We start from the raw sequence: 20,208 nt of genomic DNA, 5'->3' as shown, positions 1-20,208 counted from the left end.
TCAGGCCCTCAGATTCACATTCTTTGAAGAGAATGATGTTCACCATCTGTTTACATCATTGTCGGCCAGCTGTAGTGGACGCGCTGCACGGCATGTAGCCATAGACTCAATATGCTTTTTGAAATGTGTCACCATTTTGTCCTCCTGTGCTGTGCGTCATCATGTCCAGCTGCTTATATCCAGGTTACAGGTCATGCTGAGAAAAGGTCAGATAGTTGTACTATGTACTATAGTGTATATAGTACCAAATGTTAGTTAACAGATTATAAAATAGTGCTTTGCCAGACAGTGTTTTGGATTTTGAAGCCAAATCTCTGACACCAAGCCACTATAAATAAACTATTTAAGACTAACGAGACATTTCAACTTTAAACATAAAAAAACATTTAAACCAAAAGACCTGCAACACATTTAAACCGGCTGAACTCACACATGCTTACAATTAATATCTGCCTTGCTGTACTTGGCAACTGGTAGAAGGGTGAGATAAAATGATAGCTTTATGGCATATTCATCATCAGAATTCTGGAATAGGAAGGGCTTAGTCGTAATGCACTGCTAATCGAGGAGTCTATTACATCTACCCAGTTTGGCCATCAAAATGTGCCTAAATTCCAATGATATGAGATCCTCCCTTCCAGGGTCAGAACATTTGCAGTTTTCAAGTTCATTTCCTGCAATTCTACACATTTTGCCATTGGGTGGAGTGAAAATGTTATAGTTCTAAAGCTAATTTCCTCAAATTAGTCACATTTTTCTATTTATGGCATGTTCATATGCTATCTGAGTGAGATTGACTAACAAAATCAATGCGGCCCCTGGAGGTCAGGGCCCCTGGGTCAGTAATTCGGGCCATGATTACTACAAGGTTTAAATAGCTGGCTACACTAACCTAGCAATCTAAAAAAAATATTAGCTGACATGGGCTAATTGATTGACTGTCATTGAGTGACATAACAAGAGGAAAGCTGCTGATGCACTACCAAATTTCGAAATTGCACCTTCCTTGTTTTGGTCGGGAGCTCCCTAGCGGTCGGGGGCCCTAGGCGCAGAGCATAATCTGCTTATAAGCACTGCCCCCTCCCTTCTTTATCCTCTTTTGAAGATATTTTTACAGTATGTTCATTTAATCTGGGAGTCCACCTCATAGAACTGAGCATAGAGCTGAGGTGTTCAGGGGAGAGAGGTGGGTGGTGTTGATACCTGGTGTCGCCTGTATCACATTACCCTGGTTGGGCTCAGGGAAGGTTTAGACTGAAGTGTGTAAATACACAGTCTCCCCAGGAGAACGGGTTCACTCCAGATGGGCTAAGTGGACATTTATGCAGACAGAATCAGACTGAGGCTTTGCCGCTGATCGCCCATTTTTGTTCCATTTTACAGACAATGTAAATAATGAATGAGAGGTGTTGGATCACCTGTTGAATCCCAATGAGGCTCTTATTTAGTGATGAGGTTTTCAATAAAGCAAGAGACGCAATAATTTTTTGAGAGCTAATAAAGTTTCTATTTATAGGCTTATAGGCCAATCCAGTAGTCCAGCCTACATCAAAGGAGATTGTTGATTCCCCCATTCACTTGAAAAACATTTTGCACATGGAAAAGTTCCAAGTATACACTGAGTGTACAAAACATTAGGAACACCTACCTGCTCTTTCCTTAACATGACATAGACTGACCAGGTGAGCAGGGTAAATAAACTGAGGAAGCAAAGCATCCCCCCCTCTGTCCACTGAAGTCCACAAAGCATATTGAATGTACAGTAACAGACCGTTACATGACCTACAGCATGGTCAAACAAGTTAATGTTGCCGACATTTTCGGGCCCACTAAACAACTATTGATTTAGAACCACAGAGAGTTACCGCAAGTCACAAAGAAAACAGGAGCTGCCTCCATAATTCCAGCAACATTTCAACATCATCAAATCGCCTTTGCTTAGTCTAATACAGTGACAACTAAAAGATACCAAAAACAATTGAGTCCAATCTACGTAAGCTAAATATGATGTGCCTGTCCATGGTTCTGATTTCTGTGTGCATGTGTGCGTGTGTGTGTGTGTGTGCATTTGTGCGTGCGTTCATGCAAGTAGAAAAACATTTTCTCTCACCCTACTTATTGAAAAACGCCAATTTCATCCTCCTCTCTTTCATGTTGTCGAAACGGTCTATGACTCCGTTATACAGTACACACTTACATTTTCTGTAGCCCTAGACTACCTAGCTAAAATGCTTGCTCACTAGCCTAACTTCCATTCATGGGCAACGTTAGCTAGTTAACATTAGCCTTCTACATCTAGCTACCAGGACCATTCACAGATGAGCTCGCTCAGTTTAGCTCAACGCTGATTGGCAAATTTGTTATACTTTTTTTTGTCAAGGTAGGCCAGATGCTAGCTGGCTTCACTTGCCTTCTATGCTACGTGTGGCAACCATGTCATACTCTTTTGGACCAGACAGCATCAGATAGATGGCCTAAACGTAGAGAGACAGAGGGGAGCTGTTTCGCTCACTCGGATGCTTACTCTTGTGAGATACATTCAGCCTCTTTGAAGGAAGAGGCTGAATGGAAAGGACAAGGAAAATTGAAGGAACATTTTGAAACACAGAGAGACAAAAGATTAAATCAAATAATTTAATCATATTTTTTATTGGTCCATTTTTTGGGGGAAACTGGCTTCCCTTATCATCCATGAATACATGCCACTGCAGGAGAATCCATGTGAAAGCAATGATCCCTTATTTATGTCACCTGTTAAAACCTGTTGAGGCCAGGGGGCAGGATCTTATCCCGGTATTGGGATTCATTGTCATGTGACCATGGCGGGGAATTCAAAACTGCAAGAGTAATCATTTCAAATAATCAAATAATCAACTATTTTCCTCCATTTGAAAGATATATCTCCTAAATCTAACCACGCTGTCCGATTTTCAGAGGCTTTACGGAGAATGCATAAAGTTAGGTTATGTGAGGAGAGTACATTGACAATAGCTGCGTGTAATGTTTAGCCAATTCAAAGAAGGGCATCAACAGACAGAAAACTAGCTAGAATTATGCACTTACCTTTGACAATCTGCATCAGATGACACTCATAGGACATTATGTTATACAATACATGCATTTTTAGTTCCATCAAGTTCATATTTATATCCAAAAACAGCTTTTACAGTCGCGGTGAAATTCAGAATTTTTTTCGGCTCGAATGCTCCCAGTGAATCTAGCATTACAAATCACGGAATTACTATTCGAAAACATTGGTAAATTATAATATTGTCATTCAAAGAATAATATATTATCATCTCGTAATTGCTACCGAATGGCCAGATCTCAAAATAACTTTACTGGGAAATCACATTTTGCAATAAACTTGGTACTATGCTAACAACAATAAGCTATAAGCTAAGCTAAGCTATACCGTTAGCATTAGCATCATCTAATATCGATAATAACATTCTAAATATCCCCTTACCTTTGATTATCTCCATCAGAAGGCGCTGCCAGAGATCCCAGGTCCAGAACAAATGTGGTTTCTTTTGACAAAGTTCATAATTTATGTCCAAATAGTTAGCGTTCAGTAGGCTCCCACAAAATGAGGTGGGCAGTGTAAAGTCACGCCAAAAAGCTAAAGAAAACCTAGTAAATAATCTATTTACGTTTCTTCAAACATGTCAAACGTTGTTTAGCATTAATCTTTTGGTCCATTTTTAACGTGAAACATCAGTAAACATCAGTAATATTTTCACACAACCTATCAAGTGTCTAGAATAAACGATTATGACAAAGACACTCTTCTCAGATTTATGCGCAGGCGCAAAAAATGAAGTGATGACGTGTCAACTTGTAAGCATTCTAATTCGGTCTGCATTCATCACAGATGCTTCAAACAACTTTCTAAAGATCGTTGACATCTAGTGGAAGCAGTAGGAGTTGCGAACTGAATCCTTTCTCACTGTGGTATCTGTAAAACAATGACACTAAATAGTACAGTCACAAAATTCTCATTTTTTTAAAATCTATTTTTCACAGGTTTTTGCCTGCAATATGAGTTTTGTTATACTTACAGACACCATTCAAACTGTTTTAGAAAATTCAGAGTGTTTTCTATCCAAATCTGGTAATAATATGCATATCCTAGCTTCTGAGTTGGTGTAGGAGGCAGTTAAAAATGGGCACATATTTTTTTCAAAATTCTCAATACTGCCCCCGTGGCCCGTAGAGGTTAAATCCACTTCAATCAGTGTATATGAGGAGGAGGAGACAGGTTAAAAAATTATTTTTAAGCCTTGAGACAACTGAGACATGGATTGTGTATGTGTACCATTCAGAGCGTGAATGGGCAAGACAAAATATTTAAGTGCCTTTGAAAGGGGTATGATAGTAGGTGCCAGACGCACCTGTTTGATTGTTTCAAGACCTGCAACGCTGCTGGGTTTTCATGCTCAACAATTTCCCATGGGTATCAAGAATGGTCTACCACCCAAAGGACATCCAGCAAACTTGACACAACTGTGGGAAGCACACGGTCAGGGGCGGAAATCCCGGGGGGGGGGGACGGGGGGGACACGACCCCCCCATCCTGGGAAAAATATGATTTGTCCCCCCCAATATATCACTGAAACATAACTATGTAATTTAAATAATATTAATAATACGCAATGAAAGCAATTGTGCTGATTATAGACACTTAATAGCGCATTTTTAAGTTTCAAAAGATTGCGACCCCCCCCACCCTTTGCCTCACAATGGTTTGATCCACTGCCAGTTCCTTAGCTTGCTAGGTAACGTAGAGGTCGTATCTACATTCTGAAAGGCACTCAATGCACGTAACTGACGTGAGGTTAATCCAGTCAATCGCGCACACACACTAGCTGAATATGCAGAGCTAGCGCGCAAATATTAACTATTAAGCTAGCTAGTACCTATTCCATTTATGTGGCGTCGTCAAAGATGGAATCTTTGCTATCGTCAATTTATTCCAAGATCAGCATGCATGTAAGTTAGTGCTTCAAAGTCCCTGTGATAAGGTTAGCGATAAACTGAACAGAACTACACTCTCTTCTACCATTGTTTTAAATATATTTAATGGTCTCGTTGCAAAAGCTAAATTGTCGCAAGGGAACTTTTATTTATATATTTTATTTCACCTTTATTTAACCCGGGTAGCAAAGATTATAGCAAACACCACAGACTGGCAGAGACAGGAAGTCTCTGGTAAGTTTGTTGAGTCTTTGTTTGGCAACATTATGAAAGGTTCTCAATTTTTTTTACTTGTAAAATAGGAACATAATTGGAAAATGCCATGGATACCCCCACTCTCAACTTAAACTGGTGACTGAACTAAGATTTGTTAAAGGCAATGGTATTGCTGTTGTGATTAGTTGTGTAGTTTTGGGTACCGGTAGTTAGGAGTACGGCAAACACCTTATTTCTTTGGTTCCTCAATATACATTTACCATATTAAACGTAGGCTATGTGTTACAGCACTACTTTTGGTGTCCCCCTCAGGAATTGCTCTTGAGAAAATTTTCCCCTCCAAAGTTGATATGAGATTTTCGCCCCTGCACACGGTCCCGTGTGGCTCAGTTGGTAGAGCATGGTGTTTGCAATGCCAGGGTTGTGGGTTCGATTCCCACGGGGGACCAGTATGAAGAAAAAAATAAATGTATGAAATGTATGCATTCACTACTGTAAGTTGCTCTGGATAAGAGTGTCTGCTAAATGACTAAAAATGCAACAAAAAAAGCATTGGAGCAGTCTGCTGCAGTCTCTGCTGGTCCTTGCCTTTGGCATTGCTTGTTCTTGGCATTCATGCTCACTTATGTTCCCTCTTCTGGATCTTCCTGGTCTAATGTATGGAAGCGAGGAGGAATGTAAAGGAGTTTTACTTTTTCTACATATTTTACCTTGTTCTTTGTCTTCAAATAAGGATTTATCCATCATCTTAGGCAATTAAATTATATGATTGATTCACTTTTCAGTACGGTATCTGTCTACATACAGTAACACTGGCAGTGTACAGTTCTCCATTCTTTGAATGTCTCTTTAAATTGCTCATTAGCAATGAGTTAGTTATCCTTGCTAAAAGCATTCGTGGAGACCTGAGTCATCCACACATGGGATTCTGCAGAGGCAGAGATGTCTAACATGTGAGGAGAGAGGGCCTTGAGGTGTGTGTGAGTGTGTGTGTGTGTGTGTGATGTGTCATGGTGCCCACAAAGACTTTGATCAATGACCAGATACCGATCTGGTAGATGAACACCATGTGAGACCCTCAAGATGTTGTGGTCCTTATATAACTACCTTTTACAATCTTGCAAGAAAAATGTTTGATTTTAGAATTCAGTTGTTCACTTAGCCTTGCCTTGTGATCAAGAAAAGCTTCAAGGCAAAAATAATCAAATTCTGTGATAGGTATCTGGATTTGCTGTGTTGTGATAGAAGCAGGAGCAGCCAAGTTCCCCAGTATGATTCTGGTTCTCAAACAGCAGGATTAAAGGTCATTCTCTGAGGTGGGGGCACCAGCAATGTGTCCTGTTAGCATTAATAAGTACAAAGTTAGGTTTTGGCAGCTTTGCTTGTCATCCCCCGCTTGGTCTTGGGTCACAAAGAAGACCAATGCTAACACAGTACTGTAGGAGCAACATGATGCTGCTTCTCCCATCCCATGTACAGTGCCGGCCAAATATATGCAGAAACATTTATTTTTTTGTAGCCATCATTGAACTTGCTGCACCTTTCTACTGGAAGTTTGTCCCACTTTTCAGCAGCAAACTGCTCTATCTCTTCCATGTTTGAGGGGTGTCCTCCACCAACTGCTGTTTTCAGCACTCGCCATAGGTTTTGGAGTTGATTCAGATCTGGACTCTTGGCTGGCCAATCTCTTCTTGAACCATTCATTGTTGAACATTGCACTGGGTTGAACATTGCACTGGGTTGAACATTGCTCTGGATGGAACATTATAAAACTATGTAAAGGTTGAACATTGCACTCCAAATCACCTTGATAATCTCCTGATTTCATAATGTCTTTCACACGTTCAAGGCCTCCAGTACCAGAGGCAGAAAAGCAACCCCACAGCATAATCAAACGTCCCCCATCTTTGATTGTAGGGAGGGTGTTATTTTCTTTGAATGTGTCGTTAAATGACAGAATCTCGCAGTATCCCTTTAAGTACTAAAACTATGTAAATCTTCACCTGAATGCGAGTTTGGCTTTTACTCCTGAATGAATCATACCCCAAACACATGCTAACCAATGTACACATTACCAATAACAGCGGAGGTTAGCGTGTCTTGGGGGTATGATCTTTGACCCTCTGTAACTTTCTCACTCATCATTATTCACGACTCATTCAGGATTACCCATAATCATGGTAGCATCCACATTAATGTAGAAGTGTTTAGAAACATATTATATTCTTATTTACAATAAAAGTGACTCAGAAATGACACCTTACATTATTTAACGTTCATTTCTATTGGGCACAAAATCATCTGAAACACAACCCGCCACCATGGTACACTTTGTTCACAACATTCACATCCAGCAAACCGCTTGACCACACGACACCATACATGAAGATTTACATAGTTGAAGTACTTAACATACCTTGACGTGCCGGAGTCTGGTATGGTGGCTTAATCAAATCAAATGTTATTGGTCACATATTTAGCAGATGTTATTGCGGGTGTAGTGAAATGCTTGTGTTCCTAGCTCCGACAGTGCAGTAGTATCTAACAAGTCACAACAATACACACAAATCTAAAAGTAAAAGAATGGAATTATGAAATATATAAATATTAGGACGAGCAATGTTGGAGTGGCATAGATTAAAATACGGTAGAATAGAACATATGAGATGAGTAAAGCAGTATGTAAACATTATTAAAGTGACTAGTGTTCCATTATTAATTAAGCTCCTGACCATATATGCCTCCTGCTGACGGGGGTTTGAACCCTCTGTCTATGACCCGACTATCTGTCTCTCTCTCTCTTTGCATTTCCTGCTGTACTGTCAACAAAAACATGAATTGTCTTTGTAAGCTCAAATGTATGATGCCTCTTGAGTTGGACATTAAATCAATACGCGTAAATGAAGCATGGACCAAGGTCTCCCCTCCTGTCATAGCACCCTGTCCCCTCCAACTGCTCCCCCCTCTGTCATCTACTGTCATCCATCTATCAGCTCGCAGGGAAGCTCACTGGGCTGCCCATGTGGTAACCATTGGTTACTGTGATGCTGTCATCCTCAGTGTCTTACTCAGTGGTATTCCCATCATAACGAAAGACTCCCAACAGTTTCTGTGAAACTAAATCAATAAAACCAATAAACAAGAGGGTCCACTATGGAGAAATAAAAGAGCAAGTCTATAAGAAAAGAAGAGCGCAGCAAATGAAGTTGATTTATGTGTTGCTTACGTTTTTACTCAGTGGCTTATTTGCTACTGCTGTTCAGTAGTTGGACAATAAAAGACCTCGCTTTAGTGTATGTCAACACTGTTCCACATGGTACTTACTGTTAGAGGAACTGCTTATGTTTGACTATTGTTACTCTGTGTTTATTATTTAGGGAGGAATAGACAGTGTGTGCATATATGTGTGTGTCTGTCTGTGGAGTATGTTTTGTGGACATACACGAATGATAGGCTTTCATTATGTGACGGTAAAAAAAAGGGTTGAGATTGTCACCAAATAGGACCAAAACGATGGCTTTAGAGCAGTGGTGTATTTCACAGTAGAACACAATGTTTTTTTTTCACCTAATGTGCCTCCAATTAAATGAAGGGAACATTGCAGGAGCAAGACAGCAGTCCTAGTCTCCTCACTCAGTTACACACTGACTCACCTTCTCAAGACCCCACAACAACACACATTATATGATCTCCTTTGTCATACAGCTGGTTAAAAAAAATAGGCCTCACATCCTTTATGTAAAGACAACAATACAGTCACTCGACCCCGAGTAAGTTGGTATGAATGTATGAATGCAACACTGATTCACTGTTAGTCGGGAGATAGAGGTTTACTTTCATTTATTCCCTTTGATAAAAAAAAACACATTTATGGTTTTCAGCCGTTATGGCCTTCACCAGAATGATACAAATATCTGTATCATATTCTGACATGAACCTGCGTTGGTTGAGCACTGTCTACCCACTTCCCAATTGACTGTTATGCGAATCGCTGCCAGCAGCAGTATTCTGCTTATTCTTATGAGGGTCTTATACTCTACAACTAGAAGCTGCTGCTCACTGGAGTAATTCAACTCAGATATACGTCAGAGGGTCAGGTAATCTGATGAAAACAAATAGATCATTGATTACCTGTTAAGATTTGCCAAATAAATTACATTCCTACCGGTTCCACAAACTGTATCTATTGAAATGACTATGTATTATAGTCAATTTGATTTCATTCACCTAGGAGTTATACAAAAATAGTGATATTGTTTTGGTGAAAAGATGTAGCAAGTGTGCCTTCGACACGTCTCACATCTCTGTGTGTCTACCCGGCGCGCAGAGATGCATGTCGCTACCTGGGTGTCAGAAGGGGGGGAAGAAGAAAAGTAGTTGGGTGTCATCCGCATAGCAATGATAGGAGAGACCATGTGAGTATATGACGAAGCCGAGTGACTTGGCATAAAGAGAAAAGAGAATAGGGCCTAGAACCGAGCCCTGCAGGACACCAGTAGTGAGAGCATGTGGTGCAGACACAGATCCTCTCCATGCAACCTAGTAGGAGTGACCTGCCAGGTAGGATGCAATCCAGGAGTGTGCAGAGCCTGAGACGTTCAGCCCTGAGAGGGTGGAGAGGAGGATCTGATGGTTCACGGTGTAGAAGGCAGCGGATAGATCTAGGAGGATGAGGACAGAGGAAAGAGCGTTAGTATTGGCAGATCGGAAACCTTCTGTGAATCTGGTTAGGGTCAAGAAGATTGTTCTGAGAGAGATAACGAGGGAGTTAGTCATAGACAGCACCCTCTAAGCGTTTTGAAAAGAAATGAAAGAAGGGATACTGGTCTGTAGTTTTTGATGTCAGAGGGGTCAAGTGTTGGTTTCTTGAAGAGGGGAGCAACTCTGGCCATCTTGACTTCAGAGGGGACACAGCCAGGGGTCAGGGATGAGTTGATCAGGGAAATGAGGAATGGGAGAAGAGAGGAGGGGATGGGGTCAAGTGGGCGGACGGAAATCATTAGTCGCAGGTTTCATATGGAGAAAGAGGGGATAAAAATATCAAGGCGTAGGTGAGTTACACTATATATACAAAAGTATGTGGACACCCCTTAAAATCTGTGGATTCGGCTATTTCAGCCACACCAGTTGCTGACAGGTGTATAAAATCGAGAACACAGTCATGCAATCTCCATAGACAAACATTTGCAGTAGAATAGCCTTACTGAGTGACTTTCAACGTGGCACCGTCGTAGGATGCCACCTTTCCAACAAGTCAGATGTAATTGCTGTTATTGTGAAGTGGAAACGTCTAGGAGCAACAACGGCTCAGCTGTGAAGTGGTAGGCCACACAAGCTCACAGAACGGGACCGCCGAGTGCTGAAGCGTGTAGCAGGTAAAAATCGTCTGTCCTTGGTTGCAACATTCACTACCGAGTTCCAAACAGCCTCTGGAAGCAACAACACCACAAGAACTGCTCCTTGGGAGCTTCATGAAGTGGGATTCTATGGCCGAGCAGCTGCACACAAGCCTAAGATCAACATGTGCAATGCCAAGCGTCGGCTGGAGTGGTGTAAAGCTCGCCGCCATTAGACTCTGGAGCAGTGCTAACGCGTTCTCTGGCGTGATGAATCACGCTTCACCATCTGGAAGCCAGACGGACGAATCTGGGTTTGGCGGATGCCAGAAGAATGTGTCCACATACTTTTGGCCACGCAGTGTATGTGTGAGTGGGACCATTGGACTCAGTAGGCTAAGTGAATGAGGAGTGGATGTCGTCGACATTTTTTTTCAAAGTGGTTGATAAAGTCGTCTGCAGAGAGTTAGGAGGAAGGGGTAGGAGGTGGAGGATTAAAGAGTGAGGAGAAGGTGGAGAAGAGTTTCAATGGGTTGGAGGCAGAGGCTTGACATTTAGAGTGATAGAAAGTGGCTTTAGCAGCAGATACAGAGGAAGAGAAGGTAGAGAGCAGGGAGTGAAAGGATGATAGGTTGAGTTTTCCTTCATTTCCGCTCAGCTGCCCCGCGCGCCCTGTTCTGTCAGCACGCAGTGGAGTCACTCACCCTCAGAGTGGGAGGAGAGGGCTGAGCCGACCAGGAGGAAAGGGGACGGTGAAAGTCAAAGGATGCGGAAAGGAAGGAGAGTAGGGTCGAAGAAGCAGAGTCAGAGTAGTGGGAGAGACAGATGCAAAGATTGCGATGGCACATGATCGTGTGGGTAGGAGACTAGGAATTCCACATGTGTTGTGCATGCAGGCTACACTAAATTAGACAGTTCAAACCGCAATGATTAAGTAGGCTAGTAGGTAGAGTGACAGCACTTAAATTGCCCAAACAAAACAATACCAACGGTAACTTATTGAATCAAAAAGGGATACTTAATAATAATTTGTTACATTTGTAAAAGTGCTTTTCATTATACAGAATAATCTCAAAGTGCATAAACGTGCTACTCTTGTAGGAGTTGATATCCTTCCAAACTATTGTTGGTGCAGTTTTTATTAGCTTGACCTAAGACTCATCAATACTGCTCACACAGACAGTGTTGGGTCCATACCTTACATCAGACAATGTTTATTCCATGCCGTACAGCAGACAGTGATAAGTCGCATCCTAATTATCCACCCTTCTCCTAAAGTGTGCACTTGCACACTGCCAGTCATAGATTTAAAAACATTGAATTGGTGCAAGCAGTGGCTGGAGGGAGTTTTCACCATTGGTAAATCTATGACGGCAAGTAAGGGCACACTTTGGGAAGAGGTTGGAGAATTGTGATGCAGTCTTGTACACTCCAGTCCAGTATTTGAGTTTCATCTTGATCAACACTGACCCCCTCTGGATGTAAAACCATCATGATTCAGTGTGTCCTCTACATTGAAGGTACCGCACACTCATCTTCAAATTGAAAGATGAGAGTGATTTCCCTTTAACATTATTAATAGGGAGATCAACTAATGAAAGTGGATTGATTTGGAATTTGCCTATGACACTCCCTTATTTTCTGTTACTGTTAGTGTTGATATGAGGCTTTGCAAGAGAACACTGTCCAGAGTTTGTGGGCATTGATGAGCAGGTATCTAAATTGCCACTAGATGTCAGTAAATGCATAACAGAGCACACTGACGTCTCATAAATCAGGGGACTCAATCATTTGCAACGACTAGGCTATGATGATTAGGCTGTGTTGGTTATAATCCTTCCAGTCATACGGAAAGCCCAAGTCGTGCACATGATTCTTGAAATAATGAAAATAATAAAATAATTGTCAGACTAATGTACATTTACAAAATCGTGTAGTTCAGTAGCCACATTTATGACTAAAAGTTAAAAGAGAAGACGTTTTTACAACAAACGTCTTCTCTTTATAGTTCTGTTTTTAGTCACAAATATGGCTAGGCGTTTAAACCTGTATGTAACCTAAGGCTAAATCTAGGCTACATTAGCCTCTGTATTTACTGGTTCTGAGAATAGAAAACGAAAAACATGTACAATTGGTTTTAATACAGACTAATTCCGTTGTTTCTATGTCATGTGCTCACTCACATGTCGGCCAACTGCCAATGAAACCGAGCCTGCCCCGTGTTCCTCTCAAAGTGAGTTGTTGAGTAAAAAGCATGTGCGAACACTGTTCGGCGCTCGCGTGCCGTGTCACTCCTGTTCATACCGCCACCGCGCTCAGATCCACTCGAGCTCTCTCATCGCAAAAGCTTCCCCTCTTTACCAAAGCGCGTTGACACCAACGATGTTCAAGTAGGCTGCCCTCAAAAGCGCAGCCTCTCTACTGTATTCCCCGGAAGAAAGGATGCGGTGAGGACGGAACGAGACGGAGCAGCTCTGTAGTGAGGCATCTGCACAACAATTTCAATCCGGATTTAGTGAAATTCTCAACCAATTAGCAGTCTTTACCAGAGCTCTGTTTGTAATCCGCTTCTCAACACACCCCGTCGTTCCAATCAGGTTTCACAGGTTTATTATTCAGCCTGCAGCGAGGACAGACACTCTGGACAGGACAGAGCTGAGCAGAGGCTGAGGAGTTTGGAGCTGCCCTAAGCTGATACAAATGACATATTTCAGCCTTGCTCTAAAAGTGTTTTGTTCCTCTACGGTTGAATTTGAAAGGACATTCTTAGTTTTATCTTCTACCTTCTACACAGCAGGAAATGGTGCATATGACAACTGTATTTATACAGTAACCTAATAATACTTTGGGGATATCACTTTTCGAATGCCAGCTCCGCCATGAACAAAAATGGTAAGTAACCTACTACTATACTGTTATACTGTGGAGTACTGTTTGTTACACCTTTGTAAACAAGGTGAGAGAGGTTTTTGAACCGTTATTCTGGTCAAGGAAACTTAACTTGCTAAACCTATATTTAGTTGACTGCTTTTGCAGTATTTACTGTGGCAATTAATGCCTTACTACTGTATAGGGCTCAGTCGTGCTATAGCCTAGTGAGGGGTAGTGGTGGGGGTATGGAATTGTATTGTATTGGTAATGCTCATTACAAAAACACCTGCACACATTCTAAATGGCCCTCACATGCTTGCAGTCGACTACAACATAACCCTCCCTCACTCTCTCTACCTAACACACATAATTGTTTATTTCAATATTTCACATAACAATACTCAGGTTGTATTGTCTCAGAGTGCTGCTGTGTGCTGGACCATGGGGTGGGTGGGGTGGGGCAAGGTGTAACCTGCCCCACTATCTGTGCGTTAGAGATGTCTCTAAGGCCCAGGAATCTCCGGGTTCAAACTCTGCAAGCATTATAATACGTTTGTTTAGTGTTATTACGATACCGGAATTTTTACTTTGATACCGATAACAGGTTTAGTATCATGATACCGAAATGATACTAAATACCAAAACGATACTCGATACAGAAACGATACCACAGCAAAAAAAACAAAAAAAAACGTATTAGCTTAAATCCCAGAATAACCACTGGGCATTATTTTATTAAACATTGAACAATGTCACGAACCGGCTCAACGCGCGTAACAAACAAGGAGACAACGTGGAGATAGGGAATAACAAAATATATTTATTTACCTGAAGTAAACTAAATATAATTAACAATGGCGTGTGTAGTCAGTAATCAGTAGTGCAAGTGAGTGGTTGCGTACATTAATGTGATAATGAGGGGTGTTGAAAGGTGCCAACGCAAACAGCCAGAAAAATGCCACAACCAAAATCTGTGTCTGCATGGAGAGAGTCTCCTCAATGAATGGGGAAGAGGTGCATTTATCCTGGGACACACCCGAGCCCAGGTGTGTCCCATTTCACTGATGACCCTCCCGGCTCCACTCACCGACATCCTATTAAGGAAAACAAGAGCAATGAGAAAGAATTTGGCAGACAGAGTGGGAGGGTCGTCACAACAATATGTTGATAACTGGTACAACTAAAATAGCAAACAACAATATTTTACAATTACATCTAAACTGTTTTCAAATGGAATTTGATACATATCAGGGTTAATTTGTTAATTCATCTGCGTAATATTGGTTCAAATGACATTATTATTCATTATTCATTACAGCTAAGTCATTTATAGTATTAAATGAATAGCTTAGTTCCAAATTGACATAATAACACTTTGAAGCTAATTTCCGAAGCTTCTATATTGCAATAGTCTACACACCAAGTTTGCTAATCGTTTCTTCAACCTCAGGAGGCTGAAGAAGGGCACTGCCCGTTCTGTGGGTAAGCGAATGCTCCTACCGCTGTCTCTGGTTGGTTGTGGGGCTTGTTTACGAACTCGTTTTAGCTCACAACAAGCGTTTAGCATGGCAAATGCTAGACAGAAAAATGCTGCAAAGCTCAATGCGGAAGAGGAATACATATCAAGCACTACTGTACACTCCATGAACTACTCAATGAACAAAAATAGTTTTATAAAGATCTAATAGATCTTCAGGAAAATAACTTTTAGTCCTTCCTGCAAATCTTTATGGATTCTACCAACAAAAGGGTTGATGGGCTGTTTAAGGATGTAGTGGGATTTAAACACAGTTTGGAATTTATGCAGTCGGAGGTGGAGGAGTTAAAGGGTGTGAATGTCATCAGCCAGACTGCATTCAAAACCATGTCTGAGGATTTCTCAATTTTCCAAACAACACTTGACAAACACTCTTCCAAAGGAGACTACCTCGAAAACCAATCGAGGCACAATAACATTTTAATCAATGGAATTGAGGACGTAAAGACTGAAATTTGGCATGACACAGAAGTCAAGGCCAAGAAACTCCTGGCAGATCAACTCATACTGGACCCTAAACTCAATGAGATAGAGAGGAAAGGGCGCACAGGAATATCACTTTCTTCCCCGATGGACAGCCCAAATCTATAATGTTGAAACTGCTCAGGTTCAAAGACAAGGAGGAGATTCTCAGGAGAGCCAAGTGCCTGAAGGGAACCAACATATTCATCAATGAAGACTTCTCTGAAAAGGTACGCCTCAAAAGAAAGGAACTACTGCCACGATTAATTGAAGATTAAAAAAGGAAACATCACATACCTGAAGTATGATCAGCTGGTTGTTCACCCCCCCTCGTAGGCCTATGGCAAGTGACTCTGCTATTGTCAATTGATTTGACATACACACCCACACACATAACCGCACACGTACACGCGTACACACACATACCATTTACATGTTTTTATTTTATTAGTATTAACCCCCCCGTTCAGAGGACAAATATATTTTTTGATTTTTCACAGCTTTTCTGCTACATATACATACATTTTACATACACATTTTGCATACACATTTTACATACATGGTACTTTTATATAAAGCAATCACATAACAATAATACATTACCAAACATAAGCTCTTTAATCCCACCTCTCAGCCACTCTCAGCCCATCCCACCTATCACCATAGACCACCCTTGTTTGGTTTCCATGTGTCATATATTTTTCAATTGTGCTGTGAAGTTTTACATACAGTCGTGGCCAAAAGTTTGGAGAATGACACAAATATTAGTTTCCACAAAGTTTGCTGCTTCAGTGTCTTTAGATATTTTTGTCAGATGTTACTATGGAATACTGAAGTATAATTACAAGCATTTCATAAGTGTCAAAGGCTTTTATTGACAATTACATGAAGTTGATGCAAAGAGTCAATATTTGCAGTGTTGACCCTTCTTTTTCAAGACCTCTGCAATCCGCCCTGGCATGCTATCAATTAACTTCTGGGCCACATCCTGACTGATGGCAGCCCATTCTTGCATAATCAATGCTTGGAGTTTGTCAGAATTTGTGGGTTTTTGTTTGTCTACCCGCCTCTTGAAGTTTGACCACAAATTCTCAATGGGATTAAGGTCTGGGGAGTTTCCTGGCCATGGACCCAAAATATCAATGTTTTTTTCCCCGAGCCACTTAGTTATCACTTTTGCCTTATGGCAAGGTGCTCCATCATGCTGGAAAAGGCATTGTTTGTAACCAAACTGTTCCTGGATGGTTGGGAGAAGTTGCTCTCGGAGGATGTGTTGGTACCATTCTTTATTCATGGCTGTGTTCTTAGGCAAAATTGTGAGTGAGTCCACTCCCTTGGCTGAAAAGCAACCCCACACATGAATGGTCTCAGGATGCTTTACTGTTGGCATGACACAGGACTGATGGTAGCGCTCACCTTGTCTTCTCTGGACAAGCTTTTTTTCCGGATGCCCCAAACAAACAGAAAGGGGATTCATCAGAGAAAATGACTTTACCCCAGTCCTCAGCAGTCCAATCCCTGTACCTTTTGCAGAATATCAGTCTGTCCCTGATGTTTTTCCTAGAGAAAAGTGGCTTCTTTGCTGCCCTTCTTGACACCAGGCCATCCTCCAAAAGTCTTCGCCTCACTGTGCGTGCAGATGCACTCACACCTGCCTGCTGCCATTCCTAAGCAAGCTTTGTAATGGTGGTGCCCCGATCCCGCAGCTGAATCAACTTTAGGAGACGGTCCTGTCGCTTGCTGGACTTTCTTGGGCGCCCTGAAGCCTTCTTCATAACATTTGAACAGCTCTCCTTGAAGTTCTTGATGATCTGATAAATGGTTGATTTAGGTGCAATCTTACTGGCAGCAATATCCTTGCCTGTGAAGCCCTTTTTGTGCAAAGCAATGATGACGGCATGTGTTTCCTTGCAGGTAACCATGATTGACAGAGGAAGAACAATGATTCCAATCACCACCCTCCTTTTGAAGCTTCCAGTCTGTTATTCTAACTCAATCAGCATGACAGGGTGATCTCCAGCCTTGTCTTTGTCAACACTCACACCTGTGTTAACGAGAGAATCACTGACATGATGTCAGCTGGTCCTTTTGTGGCAGGGCTGAAATGCAGTGGAAATGTTTTTTGGGGATTCAGTTTCATTTGCATGGCAAAGAGGGATTTTGTAATTAATTGCAATTCATCTGATCACTCTTCATAACATTCTGGAGTATATGCAAATTGCCATCATACAAACTGAGGCAGCAGACTTTGTGAAAATTCATATTTGTGTCATTCTCAAAACTTTTGGCCACGACTGTATACACTACCGTTCAAAAGTTTGGGGTCACTTAGACATTTCCTTGTTTTTGAAAGAAAAGCAATTTTTTTGTCCATTAAAATAACATCAAATTGATCAGAAATACAGTGTAGACATTGTTAATGTTGTAAATGACTATTGTAGCTGGAAACAACTGTTTTTTTAAATGGAATATCTACATAGGCGTACAGAGGCCCATTATCAGCAACCATCACTCCTGTGTTCCAATGGCACGTTGTGTTAGCTAATCCAAGTTGATCATTTTAAAAGGCTAATTGATCATTAGAAAACCATTTTGCAATAATGTTAGCACAGCTGAAAACTGTTGTTCTGATTAAAGAAGCAATAAAACTGGCCTTCTTTTGACTAGTTGAGTATCTGGAGCATCAGCATTTGTGGATTCGATTACAGGCTCAAAATGGCCAGAAACAAATACATTTCTTCTGAAACTTGTCAGTCTATTCTTGTTCTGAGAAATGAAGGCTGTTCCATGTGAGATATTGCCAAGAAACTGAACATCTAGTACAACGCTGTGTACTACTCCCTTCACAGAATAGCACAAACTGACTCTAACCAGAATAGAAAGAGGAGCGGGAGGCCCCGGTGCACAACTGAGCAAGAGGACAAGTACATTAGAGTGTCTAGTTTGAGAAACAGACGCATCAAAAGTCCTCAACTGGCAGCTTCATTAAATATTACCCGTAAAACACCAGTCTCAACGTCAACAGTGAAGAGGCGACTCTGGGATGCTGGCCTTTTAGGCAGAGTTGCAAAGAAAAAGCCATATCTCAGACTGGCCAATAAATAGAAAAAATTAAGATAGGTAAAAGAACACAGACACTGGACAGAGGAAGATTGGAAAAAAGTGTTATGGACTGACGAATCTAAGTTTGAGGTGTTCGGATCACAAAGAAGGACATTCGTGAGACGCAGAAAAAATTAAAGATGCTGGAGGAGTGCTTGATGCCATCGGTCAAGCATGGTAGAGGCAATGTGATGGTCTGGGGGTGCTTTGGTGGTGGTAAAGTGGGAGATTTGTACAGGGTAAAAGGGATCTTACATTTTACATTACATTTTAGTCATTTAGCAGACGCTCTTATCCAGAGCGACTTACAGTAGTGAAGAAGAAAAGCTACCACCCTGCATCCAACTGCTGGCTTACTTCTGATGCTAAGCAGGGTTGGTCCTGGTCAGTCCCTGGATGGGAGACCAGATGCTGCTGGAAGTGGTATTGGAGGGCCAGTAGGAGGCACTCTTTCCTCTGGTCTAAAAAATATCCCAATGCCCCAGGGCAGTGATTGGGGACACTGCCCTGTGTAGGGTGCCATCTTTCGGATGGGACGTTAAACGGGTGTCCTGACTCTCTGAGGTCATTAAAGATCCCATTGCACTTATCGTAAGAGTAGGGGTGTTAACCCCGGTGTCCTGGCTAAATTCCCAATCTGGCACTCATACCATCACGGCTGTCTAATCATCCCCAGCTTACAATTGGCTCATTCATCCCCCTCCTCTCCCCTGTAACTATTCCCCAGGTCGTTGCTGTAAATGAGAATGTGTTCTCAGTCAACTTACCTGGTAAAATAACGGTAAAATAAATAAAAAATAAATAAAAATTTTGCAACACCATGCCATACCCTGTGGACGACGCTTAATTGGAGCCAATTTCCTCCTACAACAGGACAATGACCCAAAGCACAGCTCCAAACTATGCAATAGCTATTTAGGGAGGGAGCAGTCAGCTGGTATTCTGTCTATAATGGAGTGGCCTGCACAGTCACCGGATCTCAACCCAATTGAGCTGTTGTGGGAGCAGCTTGACCGTATGGTACGTAAGAAGTGCCCATCAATCCAATCCAACTTGTGGGAGGTGCTTCAGGAAGCATGGCGTGAAATCTCTTCAGATTACCTCAACCAATTGACAACAAGAATGCCAAAGGTCTGCAGGGCTGTCATTTCTGCAAATGGAGGATTCTTTGACGAAAGCAAAGTTTGAAGCACACAATTATTATTTAAATAAAAAAATTAATTACTTATAAAATCATTTCTTATCATCTTGACTATATTTCCTATTCATTTTGCAACTAATTTCATGTATGTTTTCATGGAAAACAAGGACATTTCTAAGTGACCCCAGACTTTCTTTATAAAATATTGTTGGTAGCAGTTTGCGTTTTTCAACATTTTCCATCCAATTCACTTTATTTTTGTAATAAATTACACTTGACCATTCTTGAATAAATAGCTCCAATTCTTTTTGTTTTTCCTCTAACTTACTTTGTGCCTCTATAGTACAGCTTCCATTACTGTCTACCTGCGCTGTTATTTACTCTATTCCTTTATTAGTCTAATCTCTTGACCTAGACTGCTTTGGTTGTAATGATGAGTATTGTATTGAATGGCCTCTAAAAGTACATTTTAACGTGTCCCATACAATAAGGGGATCTGCTGTACCTATGAATTATTTTGTCTTAGTTAAGAAACAATTGTCATCCAATAGGCTTTGATTAGGAAG

At 41.3% G+C, this 20,208-nt stretch overlaps 1 protein-coding gene across 8 annotated transcripts in view; it reads left to right on the top strand.

Annotated features, from left to right (window-relative positions):
- Window positions 1-12,691: 12,691 nt before the first annotated feature.
- The window catches only part of LOC115148486 (actin-binding LIM protein 3), a 131,775-nt gene continuing 124,258 nt past the window's right edge, over window positions 12,692-20,208 (top strand). For 4 of the 8 annotated variants that reach the window (XM_029690411.1, XM_029690410.1, XM_029690409.1 and 1 more), the window contains exon 1: window positions 12,693-13,421. In XM_029690411.1, coding sequence (XP_029546271.1) covers window positions 13,409-13,421 — 13 coding nt within the window. In that variant the 5' untranslated portion in view covers window positions 12,693-13,408. Of the gene's footprint in view, window positions 13,422-20,208 lie in introns of all 8 variants that reach the window. The other 4 variants (XM_029690407.1, XM_029690406.1, XM_029690413.1 and 1 more) reach the window with 2 other exon arrangements.

This window comes from Salmo trutta, chromosome 15 (genome assembly GCF_901001165.1).
Source record: "Salmo trutta chromosome 15, fSalTru1.1, whole genome shotgun sequence".
In the NCBI taxonomy this organism is placed as follows: Eukaryota; Metazoa; Chordata; class Actinopteri; order Salmoniformes; family Salmonidae; genus Salmo; species Salmo trutta.
Note: the sequence above shows the minus strand (reverse complement) of the source record. Positions and strands in the feature narration are given on the sequence as shown.